Consider the following 19,449-nt stretch of genomic DNA (forward strand, 5'->3'; position numbering starts at 1 on the left):
TACAGAAAGCACATGTTTTATTCTAACCAAGACACAAAAGTTGTTCTTTGATGAACTGTTTCTACAATATCACATTACATCCTAGATTTAGGAATTACCCAATATACACACATGTAAACAAGAAAAATGAGAAAACACTGATGGATATTTAATAGTATTTAAAAGGGCAGTTTTACAGGAGTGGCTCAACATATTAAAGTAGTTTAAAAAGTCATCTACTCCTAAATATGCAAAAATAATAGGTAGCTGTGTTGGTCCATATTGGGGCGGGGGGGCATAGTTTTAGAAGCCCCCGTCTAATAAAGTCTTATTAGGACCATCCAGATAGATACAGACTCTTAAGCAAGAATCTTGAGTTCTTGAGGCAGATTGGATGTTAAGGAAAGCAAAAAGGGAAGAAGGGTGGCTAGCTGGCCATGTCTGACCAGTCCGCAGTTTGTAACAGCCCTGTAAGTAAAAGCGGGCTAATCAACGTGGGTCTCAACTCCTCCAGTACTCCATCTGAACATTGTTATAGACTGTTGATTAGCCTGAGCCTGCTTAGCTCCTCCCATACCATCTGAAGACTGTTACAAACTGCAGGCTTTTAAAACATGCCCAGCCAGCTACACATACTCCCAACCCACATTTTGCTTTGCTTACTATCTAGTCTGATGAAGAGGTCTGAAAAACTCAAAAACTGGCTCAAGAATTTGGTCATCTTGCATGATCCTAATAAAGGTATTGCTAGACCGTGGCTTGTGTATACAAGTGTCAGATATGTTAGAAAGTGTTCAGTAAAAATGCAAAAGTTTATTTCAGTAATCACTGAACATTAACTATATAATATAGAAAAGAAGGAATTATATTTAGGACAAAACATATACCCCATTATATATACATACACACACACAGAATATAGGTTTACTCTTTATCAATCCATTACTCCTGCATAGATGGAAACATTTTATTCCTATACAAAGGAGTTATTAATCATATATCCAGACTGTCGTCATGCTAGACTATATATAGTATTTGGTGATTTTGTGTTCTTACAAAATGATTTCTTTGATCCAAGACAAAACCTGGATGTTTATTTCCAATGAGATCTCATCTGCAGTTCGTCCTTTTACTGTCATGCTGTGATTTGCCTTTTCAATCCAATGGACTTTGTTAGGTGCTTTCATTTTGATTGCAACACCTTCCAGCAATTGCTATTCAAAACAACAAAGGGACTAATAGAATTATTTGACATTCTGATCCATCAAGAACTCAGTTCCAACAGCAACTAATCCTGCTTGGATAAGGCAATCAGTAAGTTGAAGCACAGTTTAAGGAGATTTTTCATATTGTCTCAATTTCCACAGCACAGAATGTAAGAGCCATGATAAGTAGTGGCTTCAGCACAAAAACCCTTACTGCAGAAAAATTAGGGTCAGCTCCCTGCAGCAATATTAGTTTTGCACTCTAGTGGGTGACAGAAGAAAAACTTATGAAAAACCTGCTTCCCCCTAGTGGTGTGCATGGAACTGGTCCCTGCCAGTTCAAAGGTGGTGGTGGGGAAACTTTAAGGATGTGGGAGGGTGCTCTTACTTCTCCTGCTGTGTTTCCCCCACTGGCACTGTCTTTTAAAATGGTCCAATGGGGCAGCAGTGTACCTCCTCACTGCCCCGGTGCCTCCTCAGACCGGAAGTACCCGTTGCACATGCGCAGTGGGCACTTCCGGACACTTCCAGTTCTTGTAGCCCTACCTCCAATAGTGCCCAGGGAAGTCTAACTGAAAGGACAACGAGTCAGTCTGCCTCATGGAACCTGAAGACTCAACATGCAATCTTCTGAAGCAGGCCACAAGGATATGCCACCATTTGACTTTGTAACTGCTGAGCTAGGTTTAGTGTGCCTAATCCTAAAATTCCCCATAGCCCAGCCGCTCAAAAGCAGGTTGTCATAAACAGCTTGTGGCTGACATCCTAATGAAACGTGTGTGCTTTTTTTGCCCCTGCAGACACACCCCTGTGCTACTCCCTGGGTGCTCTAGCATGGGCAGGGTTGCAAAAGAGGGCATAGAATTTGGAGTGCTCCCTCACTTTGGAACTGCTTTGCAAGAGTGGACGTGTTATAAGTACAGTGTAAATGCCGTATAAAGTGCAGTATAAATGTTACAAGTGGACCCTAGTGCTTTGTGCTTGCAGGGGCTTGAAGCGCACACATTGTGTTAGTCAGGATGTTAGTCAGTGTTTGAAAAATTGATTTCAGTCACACTTTTAAATAATGCTGTTATGCCCTTCACCTTTCAATGCCAATGCTTATAGATAGGTACTTACTTTATCACACATCTCATCTGTAGTTCCAGACAAAAATAGCACAGGGGATTTAATAAGAAATAAATCTTCATCCCGAAGTTTGTTCTGAAGCTTTGGTCGGTGCAGTGGGTAAGACAGACATATCAGACCTTGAATGAAGCTATCATTATCTTGATCAGCTTCACGTGTCACGGAGGCAGCAGCGCGTGAACCCATTGAACGACCTACATCCCAATTAGGAATGGGGGGGGCGGGGAGGAATGTTTTTCTATTTATACATTCTGTACAACATCAGATGATTCAATACTTGAGAACTTCTAATCTTTAGTCAACTTATGTCTAGAGACAGGTTTCTAAGTAGTCTCCCAAATTCAATGCACCCTGACAAATGTCCCATTCAGATGTTAACATCAATATTCAAATAATAATAAGTTAATTATTATTAAATTATTAGTTAAATAAGTTAATAAATAAGTTAATTATTTGAATATTAATATTAATAATATTCAGATTCAGATTCAGATAATACATGATTACAGCACCTAAAATGCAGCCAGAAGTCTTGCTCTGTCCCCACCCCCACAGTTCGCTGCTCACGGATACGGTGGTGTTCATTTGAAGAGACAAACACTACTTCCATGATGGCAGGCGCTTACCTGATCAGAAGAATTGAAGTTGCAGTCTGAGGAGGGCGGGGAAGGGGGGGTGATGGGACCCGGGCAGGATATCTGGCCTCGTTTTAGATGCTATAATCATGTACAGCTATTTGAATATTAATGTCTGAATAAGCTTAACGTCACAACCTGCTTGTGCTAAACAGATACTTATGCCAACTTGATCCACTTAAAGTTCTTGTAGCATATGGTTCAAAAAATTAACTAGCTTCCTTTACAGGTCTACTCTATCTGAAAACCAAACTCAAATTTCAGCACAAATGCTGTAATGAAAATCATGTGTCAGTGGTTGCATTGTCACTTGTGTACTAGACACATTAATTTCATTACCACATGTGTGCATAAGATTATGTTCAGCTTTCATTATGGGCTGGTTCAAATGATAGCGGCATTTAAACAAGTATTTGGAGAGAGTGTTTAGGGGCATTTCAAAGGAATATCCCCATACACAATCACAGGACATGCTAGGAGGGCATCAGGACATTAGTGAAGAACGTACCAATGGGTGCACTCTTGGTGTGTCCTCTCTTTCTTTACGTATGCTGCCATTGTCATCATTTGAACCGGCCCTATCTCTTTACCAAATAGGTGGTTGGTGAGCTGGGGCGAAACTCCAGAGTGAAAGACTGGGTGTTATTTCTGCCCAGACTGAATCTGGACATCATAACAGCCATGGGGTATAACCCTGGGGAGGGGACCCACCCAGGCTGCAAAACTCTTGAGTGGTGGGTGCTGGCTCGCCTCCAAGTAGGGGCAGACTCAGCCCTAAGGCCTCCAAACCTGCAAGGACTGTTCCTCGGCTTGCCCACTCAGCATAAACGGTCCTCCAGTCAGACACCCATCAAAAAGAGAGCCAGCGAGGTGTAGTGGTTAGAGTGCTGGACTAGGACCAGGGAGACCTGAGTTCATATCCCCATTCAGCCATTATACTTGCTAGGGATGTGCACGAACCGGTCTGCGGGCCATGCTGAAGGCCTGTGAACCGGTTCGCAGGTGGCCCAGTCCGGTGGTCAGATGCCCGGGGGGTGGTGGCTCTTTAAGGGCGAGGGGGTTGTACTTACCCCTCCTGCCACTTTCCCCCCTCCGGTGCTCTATTTTAAATTAAAATCTTCAGGGCAGCAGCAGTCCTCCCTGCCGCCCCTGCCCCCTATGGACAGCTTCAGTGAGAAGTAGGCAAAAAAAAAAAAGCCACACCTAGGCCAATCAGGTGTGACCCCCAAAATTCCTACTTGGCCCCATAAGACAATTGTACAACCCTCACTGAAGTGGGAGGGAGTGAGGGCTGCTCAGTCGGAAGCAACTGAGGAAGAGCAGCAAGCAGCCACTCCTGTTGAATGATAGGCTGGTCCGCGCCACGTGACGCTTAAACAAGATGGAAGCCCTTGTGTCAGTCTCAGGGGCCGGGTGTACAATCCCACCCCCCATCAAGCCGCACACTGCAGCGGGGAGTGACAAAATGGGTGGAAGTAATTGTTTATTTGGTCTGGAAGTAATTGTTTATAGGTGAGGACCAAGTTGTATTTTATTTTTGGCACTAAAGTAGCACTATCCTAATCCATACATACATTAAAACAACATACACATAAAATGTAACACCTGCATGGAATACGAAGCTTCTTGCCTCAAATATATATCTATTTTCCCAGAATGCAACAGAATGTATAGTGAATAATTTTCATTTCAAACTAGAGTTTTTACAGAAAACTAAATACATTTCTTACCTCCAATAAAAATGCCAGAAAGCTTATAGTCACCAGCAGATCTTATATAGTCCTAAAAATAATTGTATAAACAAACTGTTAGTTTATTCAACAATTCATTTTAAGGATAAAGATTAAACTACTTCATGGACCATCAGTAAGAAGAATACAAGAAAACCATTTCATTTAGCATCTGTTAACCTGATCTCTCTTAAAAGATGTGCACCACAAGATGCAGAATGTGAACCCTACTTTAGAGATATTCACCCTATTAAGTAGGGAGAAGATAGTTACATACAGGTACACAGGAAATGCAGCTAAAACACGCTCTTGCTTATACAGTGCAAATTTAAGCAAGTATTAAAAAAAAATTGGAAGATTTTATCAATATGTCTGGGTACAAAGCCATTTTGAGCCAGAATACTCTTGTATTCTGCATTTCTAATATTGTTTTCCAAATAATTTATAGTGGTGACAGAGTACCTTTGAGGCTAAAAGCACAATGACAGTGTCCAACTTGTTTATTCAAATAAAGTCTGTCCCTCCCAACCCAAATAAGGGAGGGGATAGAGCCTGATTTTAAGAACAAAAATAATAACATGAAGTCCATGTTATGTATATGCAACTGCACTTGCTCATATTCATCCCTTGCTATCTGTAAGTCATGAAAGTGTAATTTTTACTATCTGTTGCATATAAAGTAAATGTTGTGTACAAATAGCAACAAATGGGTTACATGAGACTCTGAACCATTTGTGAGTGCTAGAAGAAACCTAGACATTCTCTGCTTTTGGAACAGAAACCCAAACTTGATGTTTCATACCACAACTGCTTTATATGCTTTAGTCCTATAGATAAGGTTAAGGCTTTTGCATGTAAATCGCAGGCACAGGAATCCATGAGAAGCAAGGTAATTTGCCAAAGATATCAGCTGAGGAAAATTCATATCACCAGATGCCCCATGAGTAAGAATCACAGCATATGATGGCATCTTGTCAGGGATGGAGAAAACGGCATCTAAGTATTTAGCTCCAAATGGTATTTTCACTTTAGTCTAGAAAAAACAACACCAAATACAGTTACAGCCTACATATACAAAATGCAATGCTCACAACTATCTGCCATATTAGCCATGTTTTAATAACTACATTCTAAAACATAAGAAGAACTATTATTGTAATGAAGACACTTATAGTTATTCAGAACATCAAGTTTGTTCCACTGCTGTGAATCACATTTTTCAGTAATGACAAGACACATTATTTAACTCTTTTTTCCAGTGGGTGTCTAATGAAACATAAGACATTTAAAATTAGGTGTCAAAAGTCCTGCCAATTCAAAATCTACACATTTCATTAGACTGTAGAGCAGGTTTATAATTACCAACTAGCATGGTCACTTACGGTGAAACAGAATTGCGTCCAAGCAACCAAGCCAAGTGAGTATTGCAATTAGCAATTTTGTCCCTTCTGGGTCACAAATATCAGTATTAATTTTTATGTACTAGTAACTTTTGTGGATTTATTATCACAGTGTTCTTGAATAAAAGAATATTTAAGTTTAAAATTATCTGCTTAGCAATATAAACATTTATAACATACCTCTATATAATCCTCCATTTTCCTTTTATAATCTTGCAAGCTTGTGTCTCAGAAAGTCCTACTAAAAAATGATAGACAAAAAGTGAAAATTGCTGCAATCCATCAAGAAAGCCCTGCACATATAAGCTAGTTTGTTATATAATAACAATAGTCCCTGCTGTATGTCCCCTATATCTGATATTCAGAGGCACACTGCTCTTGAACATGACTGACAGTTAACAAGGGCCTTCCTCTAGCTCTGTAGTTGGCAGAATAAATTATACAGGTTCCCTGAAAGCTAAACTAATGCTGGTTTACTGGTTTGTAACATCTGCAGATATAACAAAAACTACTTCACTCAGAAGCAAAAAAGAAAATCTGCTGCTACTACTACTTCTACTGTGGTCACCAAGAGTTGACACCAACTTGACCGCACAACCTTTCCTTTTTTACTACTAAAAATACTATATTTGGGAGAAATGCTGAGCAATACCTAGCTCTAGCCTGTGAGCTTCCCAGAGGCATCTGGTATGCCACTGTGAAACAGGGTGCTGGACTAGATAGGCCTTGGGCCTGATCCAGCAAGGCTGTTCTTATGTTCTCATTAGGCTTTCTCCCCTCAGAGCAGAAGGAGGCAGGGTTTGGAAGTACTGTTAAAGGGCAGCAAATTGTTGATTATCCTTATCACAGGAACGGATGAAGGAGCTCAATTTGGATGTTATGCCTCAAGTACCAGCCAGTATGTGTGTGCACTTCTGAGAATGAAAAGGGAAGTAGCCCCATAAACAACTCACAAGCAGCTTTCATGCCACATTTTGCCACCACTACACAAATATTGCTTTTCCTGGCCATTTGGATCCTGTTGTTTACACACCTCATCGATGTATATCTCTGCAAATTGAGGATAAAACTTCACACATCTTACAAAGTGGTCTGTAGTCCATGGAAACTTAATGCCACAATATACAGTGTAGGTATCTTTTATTAGTCCCAACCAAAATACAAAAAGCTGTGTACTCTACTTTTGAATTTTCTTTTCGTCAGCCTGACTGTTAAACAAGGGGAGAGGAAGGGAGAAGGTGAGCATGGTGTTATAGCTTCAATACTTGCGACTTCTACAATAAATATATCATTCTTTAAGGTGCCACAGCACGGTTGCTCCTCTGCAACCTACAGACATACAGGATCAGAAAACACAACTAGCTCAAAAGTTCGTACCAAAAAGTGGGCTGCCGTGGGAGAAGATGTGGGTCACGAACTGAGGTCATTAGTTTCGTGTGAAATCCCTCACCTCACCGCTTTTCAAAACCAGTTCCCTTCCCCAGGTTTTACAATCACCGAAACCAGGAAACCTCTCTTTTTCTTCTGGTTCACTTGGCTGCTCTTCCATGCCTTCCCCGCCTTTTAGGAGGTCCAAGTGCATGCTGGGAATTGTAGTACACGCTTTAATCGCAAGCTTCCACACACGCGCGCCCCCCTCGAAAAAGAGGCTTGCGGCGGTCGCTTTGTGGCTTCACTCAGAGCCTCATCTCTCGGGCTGATTTTATGCTAGTGTCATCGATTGTCATGCTCTTTAAGGTTGTGCGATGTGTTTCTCCCACCCACACCAAGGGTGGGTGGGTGTTATGGGACATACTGCCCCCCTCCCACCGGGAGCATTTTGTTTAGGAGGACAGCAAAGCCACCTCGCAATTTTTAATCTTATTTTTTACTGGTGCGTTATGGGGTGATCCATCTGCAAAAGCTGGGTTAAACTTAAGGGTGGTACAGTGGTTAGAGTGTTGGACTAAGACCGGGGACGGGGAGACGAGTTCAGATCCCTGTTCAGCCATGAAATTCACTAGGTGACTCTGCCTAACTTATCTCTCAGCCTAACCTACCTTTCAGGGTTGTTGTGAGGATAAACATAACCATATGCACCACTGAGCTCCTTGGAAGAAGAGCAGGATATAAAAGTATGTGTAATTTTATGCTGGTCTCTGAGTGTAATAAAGCTTGAACTGAACTGATATAAAAGTAGTAAATAAACTATTAATTAATTAATTACTAATTACCTGGCTTCTCAGCTGTCAATCACTGCTTTATGCATCAAAACGTTGGCACCTCCTTCCCTGGATACTTCATGATCTCATATCAAGATCCTGGAAATTAAACAAACACATGCACGAAGGTGGTCTTTTCAAATGTAACAGGAAAGTTAATTATGTCTCTTCCTTTCTAAACATAACATCATTACAATAAGATACTTTGATAAAGAGTCTTGCTTCACATGCAGTCTGATGCCATGACACACAAGGATAATATTGTCGGTGCACTGTTATCGCTGATTATGGTTTGGGTAACTGGTGAGATGCATGCAAACCATACACATAAACAATTAGATGTTTGAAAGCCCTTTGGTACACTAATGCTTCAAAGGCTGCCAATGTTTGTAAGTTCTATGCAGTGGTGTATTTAAAGTAAAGTTGTGCTGTCGAGTCAGTGTTGATTCCTAGCGACCAGAGAGCCATTAGGGATGTGCACCAGACCGGTCTGGGGCCATGGTAGAGGCCTCCGAACCGGTCTGGATTGGGGCCGGGCCAGGCCGGGCCAGAGGGGGTGGGGTATGGAGCTTTAAGGGCAGGGGGGGTAGTACTTACTCCTCCCGCCGCTTTTCCCCCTCTGGCGCTCGACTTTATTGCAAAGTTTTTGGGGCGGCAGAGTTTCTCCCTGCCGCCCCTGCCCCTGTCGTTGCCCGGCAAAACAGGAAGTTGAGTGTACACATGCGCAGCTTCCTGTTTTGCCGGGCAACGGCAGGGGCAGGGGCAGCAGGGAGGAACGCCGCCGCCCCCAAAACTTTGCAATAAAGTCGAGTGCTGGAGGGGGAAAAGCAGCGGGAGGGGTAAGTACTTCTCCCCCGCCCTTAAAGCTCCATACCCCCCAGTGCCGGACCGTGCCTCCGTGGTTCCGTGCACATCCCTGAAGGGCCATGTGGTTTTCTTTGATAGAATACAGGAGGGGTTTACCATTACCTCCTCCTGCACAGTATGTGATGATGCCTTTCAGCACCTTCCTATATCGCTGCTGCCCGATATAGGTGTTTCCCATAGCCTGGGAAACATACCAGTGGGGATTCGGATCAGCAACCTCTTGCTCCCTAGGCAAGTTACTTCCCCTCTGTGCCATTAGGTGGCAGTGGTGTCCTCAGGAGTGGCTATTTGGCCAGCAGCCTGCTGTTTAAAATCAACATTCTCAATGAATATGAAAGAAAAAAGCCTATTAAACCACAAACAAGAGCCATTTGCCTGCAAGCCATTTGCAGAGTAGCTTGCTTGTCCCCTGTGCATCTTGAAGGTGCTAATTGTTTTCGTTGTCAAAAGTGTATCATCTCCTTGACCCAACAATAGCTTTTGAGTCATGAATGAAGCAGGATTTGCAAAGTTTTTTGCGTTTTTAAAGCTGACTGGTCTTGGATGTGAGGGCTACTAATCTTCAGCTTCTTGTAAAATCGGATTTTTTGTCATATTTTTCTCATGCCATATATTTTAAAGAAGCTTTTAAATCATGCACGTTTCTGTTGAGGGGGGTGGGTTAATCAGGTGGTTAGTCAGATGACTTTTTCTCTAGCTTAGACACACAGTAAGAGGGAAGGCATGAACAAATACCAAAAATGAGAGAGCCTCTGAGCATGTATAAACATTTCTTAACAGAAGAAGCAGCATGCACGCCCTCCAGTCTGCCCTGGGCCTCATAACAATGGGGTCCCCATTACCTAGACATGCCTCTGGTTCCAGGCTTGGAATCAGGGCTGACCCATCCATGAGTAGCCTGAGGCAGTTGCCTCAGTTGCCAAACTGGGAGGCAGTGATTTGGGTCAGGGCCATGGTAAGCGAGGGGGAACAGTTATCTCCCCTTCTTCAGCGCCATGGCCCTGATCCAAAATCCTTCCAAGACACTGGAAAATGCACTGATGTGCCTTCTGCATCATATTTCACTTGGCCCTATAGCAAACTGCAGACTTGACCTTTTTGTTCAGTCCAAATTCTGGTTTCCTCTCCCCTGCTTTTCTTTTCTTTTCTTTTTTGGCTTAACATCCAGACTGAAGAGGACTTCTGGTGAACTTAAAAGCTTACCTCATGCAGGACTCTGGGTTTTTTTAGTTGGTACTAATAAAGGTATTATGGTATAGTACCTAGAACAGTCTAGCTTTTCAATTCTTGATAAAACATCTTATAATACCTCCTTGTTTTTGCTGACAGTTGCATGCTTGCTGCCTGATCAGATTCTGTGGATAAATGACACTGGATTTGGACCTGGGAGATCTGGGCTCAAGTTCTACCTCCACCAAGGATTCCTTGCAATAAGTCCACCTCATTCTGCAAATTAAGACACAGTGAAGACTTACTTATAAGACAGTAAGTAATCTCATGTCATTAAGGGCAAGGGAGTAAGGGCAAATGACTACCATGAGACCTACATCCATGTCGACATGTTTAGAATGGAATTTCGCATTGGAATTCCTAGCATCATTTCCCAGGAAGTGAGTTCCAGTTAATTCAGTGACTGACATCCTGACTAACACAGTGTGGATATTATTATTATTACAAGTGAATTTTGGCCCGTTGAATAACGGGCGCTAGTAACGGCGCTCCTGGCCCCCCGTCGCCATTTCCCCTCCCTCCGCCATCCAGCCGCCCTCCCAGCTCCTTTGTGTGTCCCCCCCTACCTTTAAGGGCCAAATCGGCCCAGGGACTTGCCCCCGCCAGGCCGGGGAGACGGAGGCCGGGACCGGGGGCGGAGCGGAGGCCATGTAACTTTTTAAAAAATTGCTTCCGCTGCCGCCGCCGCCGACCCTCCCTCCCAGCTGCCGAGTCCCCCTTACCCTGGCCGGCTGCTGTCGGCCGAAGGAAGTCCTTAATTTAAGAGGCAGAGAGGAGCTTGCAAGAAGAGCTCCTCTCTGTGCAAAGTCTCTTGCCGAACTGCCGCTTTGGGCGCAAGGGACGCAAGCGCCCAAAGCGGCAGTTCGGCAAGAGGCTTTGCACAGAGAGGAGCTCTGCTTGCGAGCTCCTCTCTGCCTCTTAAATTAAGGGCTGTCTTCGGCCGACAGCAGCTGGCCAGAGTAAGGGGGACTTGGCAGCTGGGAGGGAAGGTGGGCGGTCGGCGGCGGGAGCAATTTTCTAAAAAGTTGCATGGCCTCCGCTCTGCCCCTGGCCTCCGTCTCTTTCAACCGAGGCGGCGGCTCTGCCGCCGCCTCGGTCAGTTTCCCCTGCTGCCGCTTCTCCGGCTTCTTCGGGGCGGCCACTTCTGGCCGCCCAAGATGGCCGCCGGGTCCTGCCTTTCGTGCCTCCCTTGCCCTGTTCTGGCCATGCGCTTTGCGCATGCCCAGAACAGGCTAGGCACGAACGCACGCTTGGTGTCCGTCCACGGACGGACACCAAGCGTTTTATTAGAGAGGATTATTATTATTATTATTATTATTTATTCGATTTCTATACCGCCCTTCCAAATATGGCTCAGGGCGATTTACACAGAGAAATAATACATAAATAAGATGGATCCCTGTCCCCAAAGGGCTCACAATCTAAAAAGAAACATAAGATAGACACCAGCAACAGTCACTGGAGGTACTGTGCTGGGGGTGAATAGGGGCATTTACTCCCCCCCGCTAAATAAAGAGAATCGCCACATTAAAAAGTGCCTCTTTGCCAAGTTAGCAGGGGTCAAGTTAGCAGGGGTGGATATGCCAGGAAGATGCGTCTACACTGCAGAGGTCTTCCTTAGCTGCATAGCATTGTGTGTAGCAGGGAAGGAACACATTTTAACAATCTGCTCTGCCTCTGTAAGTGCCCTGTGCCACTCAAAGATATGTCCTTGAGGGTCACACAGCTGTCAGAGATATATTTCTGGGTGACACAGAGCACTTCCGGAGGCAGAGCAGATCACTGAAATTTGCTCATAGCCCTCAGACTCATATCCATTTCAGACTATTTGTCTTAAAGCCATCCAGGCTGGTGGCTGTCACCACATCTTGTGGCAGATAATTTCATAGGTTAACTGTGCATTGTGTGAGAAGTGCTTCCTTTTGTCAGTCCTAAATTGTCTGGGAATCACTTTCATAATGAGTAATGAATTTAGTTAATTCAGTATTTAATGAGTCTCCTATCTACCTGGCTTCACTGTCTTCTGCAACTTGTTCTGGGGTAGAAGAGTGAGTGAATGAGGCTTCTTTAAACAACTGCAGCCTTTAAAATGGTTAATTCCAGCTATAGGACCATAATATACTATTATTATTTATTATTTATTTATTTTATTTATTATTTATTACATTTTATATCCCGCTCTTCCTCCAAGGAGCCCAGAGCAGCGTACTACATACTTAAGTTTCTCCTCACAACAACCCTGTGAAGTAGGTTAGGCTGAGAGAAAAATGACTGGTCCAGCAGAGTCACCCAGCAAGTATCATGGCTGAATGGGGATTTGAATGCAGGTCTCCCCGGTCCTAGTCCAGCACTCTAACCACTACACCATTACTGAATTGTTTGATGCATTGCTGTAAAGTTCCAGTCTGGTGGATAGGGGAGTGGGAAATATTTTTGGGACGGGTGGGGAGGAAAAATCCTGCTAACTCTCAGATTCATGCCTGTATGTTGGGTTTCCCACCTGCCCAATGATACATATAGCTTCCATGCACCCAACCCTTACTGGTAGACACAGTGACAGCTCTTCCTACCGTCTCCAAAGGGGAGAATTTGTGGGGATGAAGCTTTTACCCTTCCAGCCTTGGAGGGCAGAAGGAAGAGTATCCTCTGATGTGTCCACTCCTAGTTTATTTTGTTTATATATTTAAAATATTTATACCCCATCTCTTCAGTCACTACTGCTCAGGGGTGGCTCACAACATTAATCAAATAAATACAATATAGTACAATAACCTCATGGCTCAGTGAGGAAATGCTTGATTAACAAGCAGAAGGTTACCGGTTTGAATCCCTGCTGGTACTATATCGGGCAGCAGCGATATTGGAAGATGCTGAAAGGCATCATCTCAAACTGCATGGGAGGAGGCAATGGTAAACCCCTCCTGTATTCTACCAAAAGAAAACCACAGGGTTCTTTGGCCTCCAGGAGTCTAAATCAGCTTGATGGCACACTTTACCGTTTACCTTTATAATAAAAATTAATTTAAAAAGTTAAAAGATCAGGCTAAGAACACATTTAAAAGTTACAGTTTCAAATTAAAAGTTACAGGTAAAAAATTAAGTATGCATAATGATGGCAACTCTATAGCCCAATTCTATTTACTCAGAAATACCTCCCCCTCTGAATTCTATGAGACTTACTCCTCAGTAACTCACAGCACATTCCTAAATAGATTTACTTGAGGGTAAAATTTATTTATTTATTTTTCAAATTTGTATATCACCTCAAACTTCTATCTCTGCATGGTTTACAACAACATAAAACAGATTAAAAATAAAAACCTTAAAACAATTTAAAACGACAGTCCAGTTAAAAAGCTTGGGTGAAAACAAGAGACTTTGTTAAAGTTCTCAGAGATGAGGGGAGGCTCTTATTTCAGCAGGGAGTTATTCACACATGGCTTCATGCTGCGGGGTAAATGTTGAGCAAAGCCACTTCGAATTACACTCGCGGCATTGAGGGAAGCAGCCCCTCCCGCCTGCTCTTGGGATTTTTTTTGGTGCAGGTTCACATCGCATGCCTCCGTGCTTTCCTTCTAGCCAGAGGCGTAACTATAGGGGGGGCAGGGGGGGCACGTGCCCCGGGCGCCATCTTTTCTGGTCACGTGGGGGGCGCCGCCATGACCAATTTTTTTAAAAAAATTTGTTAATACAAATGTTTCCTGCTCAGTGCAGCAGTGCTGCAGCAGTCAAGGGAGCGCGTCGGTGCCCCCTTCCCCACGAGCGGTCCCTTCCACGCTGCCTGCGCCCCCCCCACATTGCTTTGCTGGCGCTTGGCGGCCAGTCAGTGGCCTGGCTTGGCAGTGGCGGCGGGCGCTTGTGAGGAAAAACCTAAGTATAATGTAGTATGTGGGGGGGGGCGCGGTGGGGTGGCGCCATTTCAGTGTTTGCCCCGGGCGCCGATTTCCCTAGTTACGCCTCTGCTTCTAGCCAATTGCATGGGGGGAGGGGAGAGATAGATTTCTAAAGCCTAGATCTGCATTATTAAACAAGGTTTCCTTCTTATCATGTTAATGATTCTACGTCAGTGCCTCTCCCAATTTGCGTTTTCAGAAAAAGTAGCTAAAAACCAGCATTTTAAAAACCTGGAACTACATTGAGATAAGCTAAAATTCAAAGACAAAGCCCGATTTGTGTGTGGAGTGCTTCTAAGGCTCTCGAATTGACTTCGGGGTAAGTTTGACTGGTGTGTGAACGCACACACTCTCTTCTGGAGGAGATTCGGGGTTACAGCCCTGTCTGTAAAGCCTCCAGGAAGTGCATTCCAGAGTCTCGGGGCAGCATCAGAGAAGGCCCGTCCCTACAGGCCTCATTCAAAATGTAATGTGTTCAATTAGCCTTGCTTCCCAGTAATGTGAATATTTGCAACTCAGTTCTATACAGTGTGAAGAGTGATGAAACCTACTGATTTCAACTGATATGGATGTGCTATCTCTGGACAGGATCTGGCAGTAAACTGCTTAGATTATGCTGTGCAAAATTATTGCATCACAGCAGGGGAATGAGTGGTTAATACTGGGTCCACTTATTCGTGCTGGAGTTCTGCAGAAACTCTGTATAGCATTGCACCTGCTGCATACTTGCAAAACAGTCAGTGGATAGAATGGTTTGTTCCAAACAATTACTAAAAGTTGGAGGAGGCAAGAGTTCTGACAGACACACCAGCTGGGGAAATCAAAGGCATTAAAAACTTCACCCATATGTAAAGGATAGAATTAAAAGTATTGAGAGAGGCCATGAGCCACTTTTGGTCAGATTTATCTTCAACAAGGACTGAGAGTAACTCTACTTTCCCACCCCTTCTCATTACTGAATTAGTATGGTCCTCTCCTTTTTTCCTCTAGTGAACTTGTATTCAGATGGGCTGGGTGCTGTGGTGTTGGACAAATGAGAAGAAAGTGATAGAGTTCATTAGGCTAGGTCTGTGATTAGAAAACTATGTTTAAGCTTTATAAAAATTTATGTATCTAGTAGAGGTTGAGGATTTTGGAGAAAGATATACAAAATCTACTGAATGCAGCAAACAAAAATAGGAAGGTTCTTGTTCCTGACCTGTTAGGAAGAATTCTTAAAATGGCTGAAGCATGCTGCCAGTTATTCTTTCAACTTGTGGTAGCAAGCATGACTGGTTCCCTCTGCTAAGCATGATCTGCCTTGGTTGCATATGAATGGGAGACTACAAGTGTGAGCACTGTAAGATATTTCCCTTAGGGGATGGGATCACTCTGGGAAGATCAATTACATACTGTATTTGCATGCAGAAGGTTCCAAGTTCCCTCCTTGGCATCTCCATGATAGGGGGGCTAAGAGAGACTCATGCCTGCAACCTTGGAGAAGCTGCTGCCAGTCTGTGTAGACAATACAGAGCTAGATGGACCAGCGATCTGATTCTGTATATGGCAGCTTCCTATGTTCCTAACTGTTTCTGCTTGGTTATTCCTGCTAAGTACTTAAAAGATGGGCACAAACCTACTGTCTCCTTATTTTGATAATAAAATCATGCCATCCCTGTAAAAAAGATGTACTTAACTATTTTAAATGATAAATATTAAACTTGTCAATATTTAATATTAATGTTATACACACACAATTACAACACTGCATTTCTAGGTTCTGTTCCTTTTGAAACTGACTTTAGTGGGCATATAGTTATTCAAGTCCATTTTTATGGCTTTTCTTTTTAATACAATATGCACTCATTTTATGTAGGTCTGTGTATTAAATGTATCTGAGTACGGCATTAGATCTATGGGAATCGGGGAGTTAGGTTCCCGAACTGCTCAAAATGGCCGAAAATTGTTGCTTAGTGGTCTGCTTGTGTGCTTTCCAGGAGTATTAGCAGGCTACGCTTGCAGAAATTGAGTGCTAGTATAGCACTCTGGTGCTTAGCTTCTAGTATAACACAGCATAGGAAATGTGGAGATGGAATTGCATGTGCAGCAGGTGCAGGTGGTTACTTCCATTAAAGGAAAAAATGCACAGATGGCTAGACTGTAGGCGATGCCCTACTCTGAGATGATGCTTTTGCTATCTTCATTTCACTGCTATCTTTGTAATTCCCATGGGCTCTGGTACACTGGCTTCTTGGCATGTGCTATGGTAGCTTCTGAAGGCTGTCGCATTGCAGTGGGACTGGATTGTCCTTTCCAAGCTTTTGAGCTTCTAATTCCTGGTAGTGGCTCTGCAAAGCTTCTTCCTCTTTTAGCAAATGCTAATGGCATTAGTTACACACTTTCCCCAGTTAATAACTAGATAGAAATCCTAATCCTCTTCCCTCTGTAAGGAACTTTACCTCTTAGATTTAGTTCATCCACATTTTCCCAATTCTTTGTTTCAGCTAGTGACCATTTTTGGTTGTTATTGTTTTAAGAGTAAATAGCAGGTTCAATAACTTTTTACAAGCTGACCTTTGGGGATGCATGAATTTATCAGCCTTTAAAAAAAAATACATGTTCATAAACAATAGGTTGGATAATAATTTTTGAGCCACTGTTTGTATTCAACAATTAAGTATTGTATTTTTTTTTAAGTGCTGTAATTCAACAATGAAGTATTGTATTTTTTTAAGTGCTGTAATTTGTTGTGTTATGTGTTTTTATTGGATATTTTTAAATATTGTGGTGTTGTGCGCTGCCTGGAGAACAATTTGTTATGGGGCAGCTAACAAATAGCGTTTGTTTATTTTGCTCTGTTGATATTCCTCAAAGGGGAAACTAAACACAGCTGTTGGCTGTTCTACCTCACTGCTGGTGGGAAACGGGAAATGGAACAGGGAGAGAGTAAGTCAAGATGGAAATAGTCTTTCTCTAATGTATTGCCTTCTGTGTGCTGCATTATATGCTTAGAAAGAGGTAAAGGATCCAAATGCAGTTCCAGTAGGTGTGCATGTGTCTTTGTAAAACCTTGGCACATGTCAAGGTCTTTGTAAAACCTTGAGAGCCTTGAACTCTCCTAGATGTTTCTGACTGAATCAGTATTACTCAGCTTCCAAAAATACATTAATTTTAAAAATCTGATATTTCAGGTTGATTTTGTTGAGGTGTGTTACAGCTCTTTGAATGATAAACAGTTTGTACTAGGAGCAAGAGAACTACTAATCCTAGAATTCTCCATCTCACTCTTTAGTTCTGTCTAGGGTTGGAGAACAGCCCCCAAACATATCACCCCAGGTGTGTGCATGAACTGATTCCTTTGGTTCGAGTTAAACTGGCCCCTGGTTTGGCTTGAGTGTTGAACCGTGCTGAACCACTTCTGAACTGGTTTGGCGGTGTGAGGGGGTATGCTCATAAAGGGGTCTCTGATGTGGATTCCTCTTTACAAGCAAAAGGGGGAGGCCTCCAAGTGGCCTGCTAGCCCGCAAGCTGATTCAAGTCGATCTGGCCCTTAATTCGGCCTGAGTGTTGAACCAGGATGAACCAGTACTGCACCGGATCAGCTGTTTGAGGGTGCATGCTTGTAAAGGGAAATCTAGTGAGGATTCCTCTTTACAAGCAAAGGGGTGGGGACCCTGCCTATCTTTAAAATATTCTAATAGAGGTGACAAGAGGATACCTGTATTTGGAGTTAGTGGTGGCGCAGCTCCTCCGAATTCTTCAGGCTGGCCGCACCTCCGGCTCAATTCTAGCCTCCGCGGAGGCCAGAATCGGGCCGTGCTGGAGCATCAGGCCCAGTCCAGAGAATTCAGAGGAGCCACACCGGCCCCAACTCTTTGAGTACAAGTGCCCTCTTGCCACCACTATTAGGGTTGTTTTAAGGTCCCCCACCCTGCTTGTAAGGAGGCATCCACACCAGATTCCCCTTTACAAACATGCTTCCAAACTGGTTCGGCTCAACTCGGACTCTTTTTGGGGCGTCCGGTCCAGTTTGGGTCTGAACCAGGCCGGTTCTGCACACCCCTAACCACGCCACCCAAATCCTGTCTGCTTACTGAGCTTTCTTTTAATATAAGACAACTGTTTAATCTTTCCAATCTTTTATCTTGTTCATAGTTTATTGAAGTCTGTCTATATTTGTTTTAATGTATTAAGTTGAGATTCAACAAGCTGCTTCAGTTCTTTCACTACTGAGAAATCTAATTCAAAACTACCTTTCTTCTGGGAGAGCGTAGCAGACATAATAAGAAACACTATATAATAATTTAACAATAAAAACCTCCTAAAGATGTGTCCTTCCTAACCAATAAATCATAGGCAAGTACTTCAGTAGCACAGACAACCAGCTCCTTGGGTAACAGGCTGACTGCATACAACTTATTTTTCTGTTTTGTATCTACAGGGCTGAGAAAAAGTTTGTGAACCCCGTAGGTTGGTCTGTATGTCAGTATAGTTCTTATTCAGAACATGATTAGATCCTAGCTAAACCCTGATAAGAGAGAAAAGCAACCCCAATGAATAAGTAAGGCAAAAGAATGTTCACCCAACAGAAAGATTCAACAACAAGCATCTTTGTGTGGCAAAGTATGTGAACCTTTCCTTCTTGTGTAGCAATAACTGCAACCACGCGTGTAGCTACTATTGTGTGAACAGGTTCAAAGAACCCGGGCCTCCAATGGTAGGGGCTGCTGAAGCCCCCAGGGGGGCGTGGCTCAGGCTCCGGAAGAGATCCAAGCTAACTCTCCACACCCGGGCTGCTAAGAGCCCCAAGTGAGTGTTTCCCTATCCTTTTCAGGCAGCGTTTGCTGCCTGAAAGCATCTATTTCCTTTTCTTTCCCTCCAGAGCAGGGCGGCGGGGATCGGAGGCCGCCTGGCCCCTGGAGGTCCCAGAATGGCCCATGCGAGTGCACGGGGCATCCCGGAGAGACCCCCAAGGCCAGGAGGCGTGCTCCGGATGCACATGATCAACAAAACAAGGTTAATGGAGCGCTTGCTCTGTTAACCTTGTTTAAGGAGAGGGGTTGGTAGGTGGGCTAGTCACCAGGGAAGCACCGGGTGAGCTCGCAAGCCCGGTGTTTCTCACAATGGGGGGAAACCAGGCTGCACTCCCTTAGCCTGGTTTTCTCCCATTGTGAGAATAGCTTCATTTACTGTCAAATGAGA

The 19,449-nt window shown here is 43.6% G+C and overlaps 1 protein-coding gene and 1 long non-coding RNA gene across 18 annotated transcripts in view; one reads left to right on the forward strand and one right to left on the reverse strand.

The window, feature by feature from the left end:
* TEX30 (testis expressed 30) lies at positions 1–10,591 on the reverse strand. Of its 14 annotated transcripts, none has more exons than XM_053311305.1 (7): positions 10,455–10,591; positions 8,291–8,377; positions 6,258–6,318; positions 5,480–5,710; positions 4,678–4,729; positions 2,304–2,506; positions 1–1,193 (listed from the first exon to the last, which is right to left on the reverse strand). In XM_053311305.1, exons 3-7 carry the CDS (start codon positions 6,273–6,275, stop codon positions 1,032–1,034), a joined length of 666 nt encoding a protein of 221 aa, XP_053167280.1. In that variant the 5' UTR covers positions 6,276–6,318; positions 8,291–8,377; positions 10,455–10,591; the 3' UTR covers positions 1–1,031. The 14 variants fall into 14 exon arrangements, with proteins under 14 accessions (XP_053167280.1, XP_053167284.1, XP_053167278.1 ...); XM_053311309.1 differs by lacking the exon at positions 10,455–10,591 and adding an exon at positions 8,876–8,991 and having other exon boundaries at positions 6,258–6,315; XM_053311303.1 differs by lacking the exon at positions 10,455–10,591 and adding an exon at positions 8,876–8,991.
* The window catches only part of LOC128351616 (uncharacterized), a 27,700-nt gene continuing 15,847 nt past the window's right edge, over positions 7,597–19,449 (forward strand). For 2 of the 4 annotated variants that reach the window (XR_008319913.1, XR_008319914.1), the window contains exons 1-2: positions 7,971–8,191; positions 10,475–10,630. This is a non-coding gene — a long non-coding RNA (uncharacterized LOC128351616). Of the gene's footprint in view, positions 7,815–7,970; positions 8,192–9,026; positions 9,118–10,474; positions 10,631–19,449 lie in introns of those variants that run through there. The other 2 variants (XR_008319915.1, XR_008319916.1) reach the window with 2 other exon arrangements.

This window comes from Hemicordylus capensis, chromosome 3 (genome assembly GCF_027244095.1).
Source record: "Hemicordylus capensis ecotype Gifberg chromosome 3, rHemCap1.1.pri, whole genome shotgun sequence".
Taxonomy (NCBI): domain Eukaryota; kingdom Metazoa; phylum Chordata; class Lepidosauria; order Squamata; family Cordylidae; genus Hemicordylus; species Hemicordylus capensis.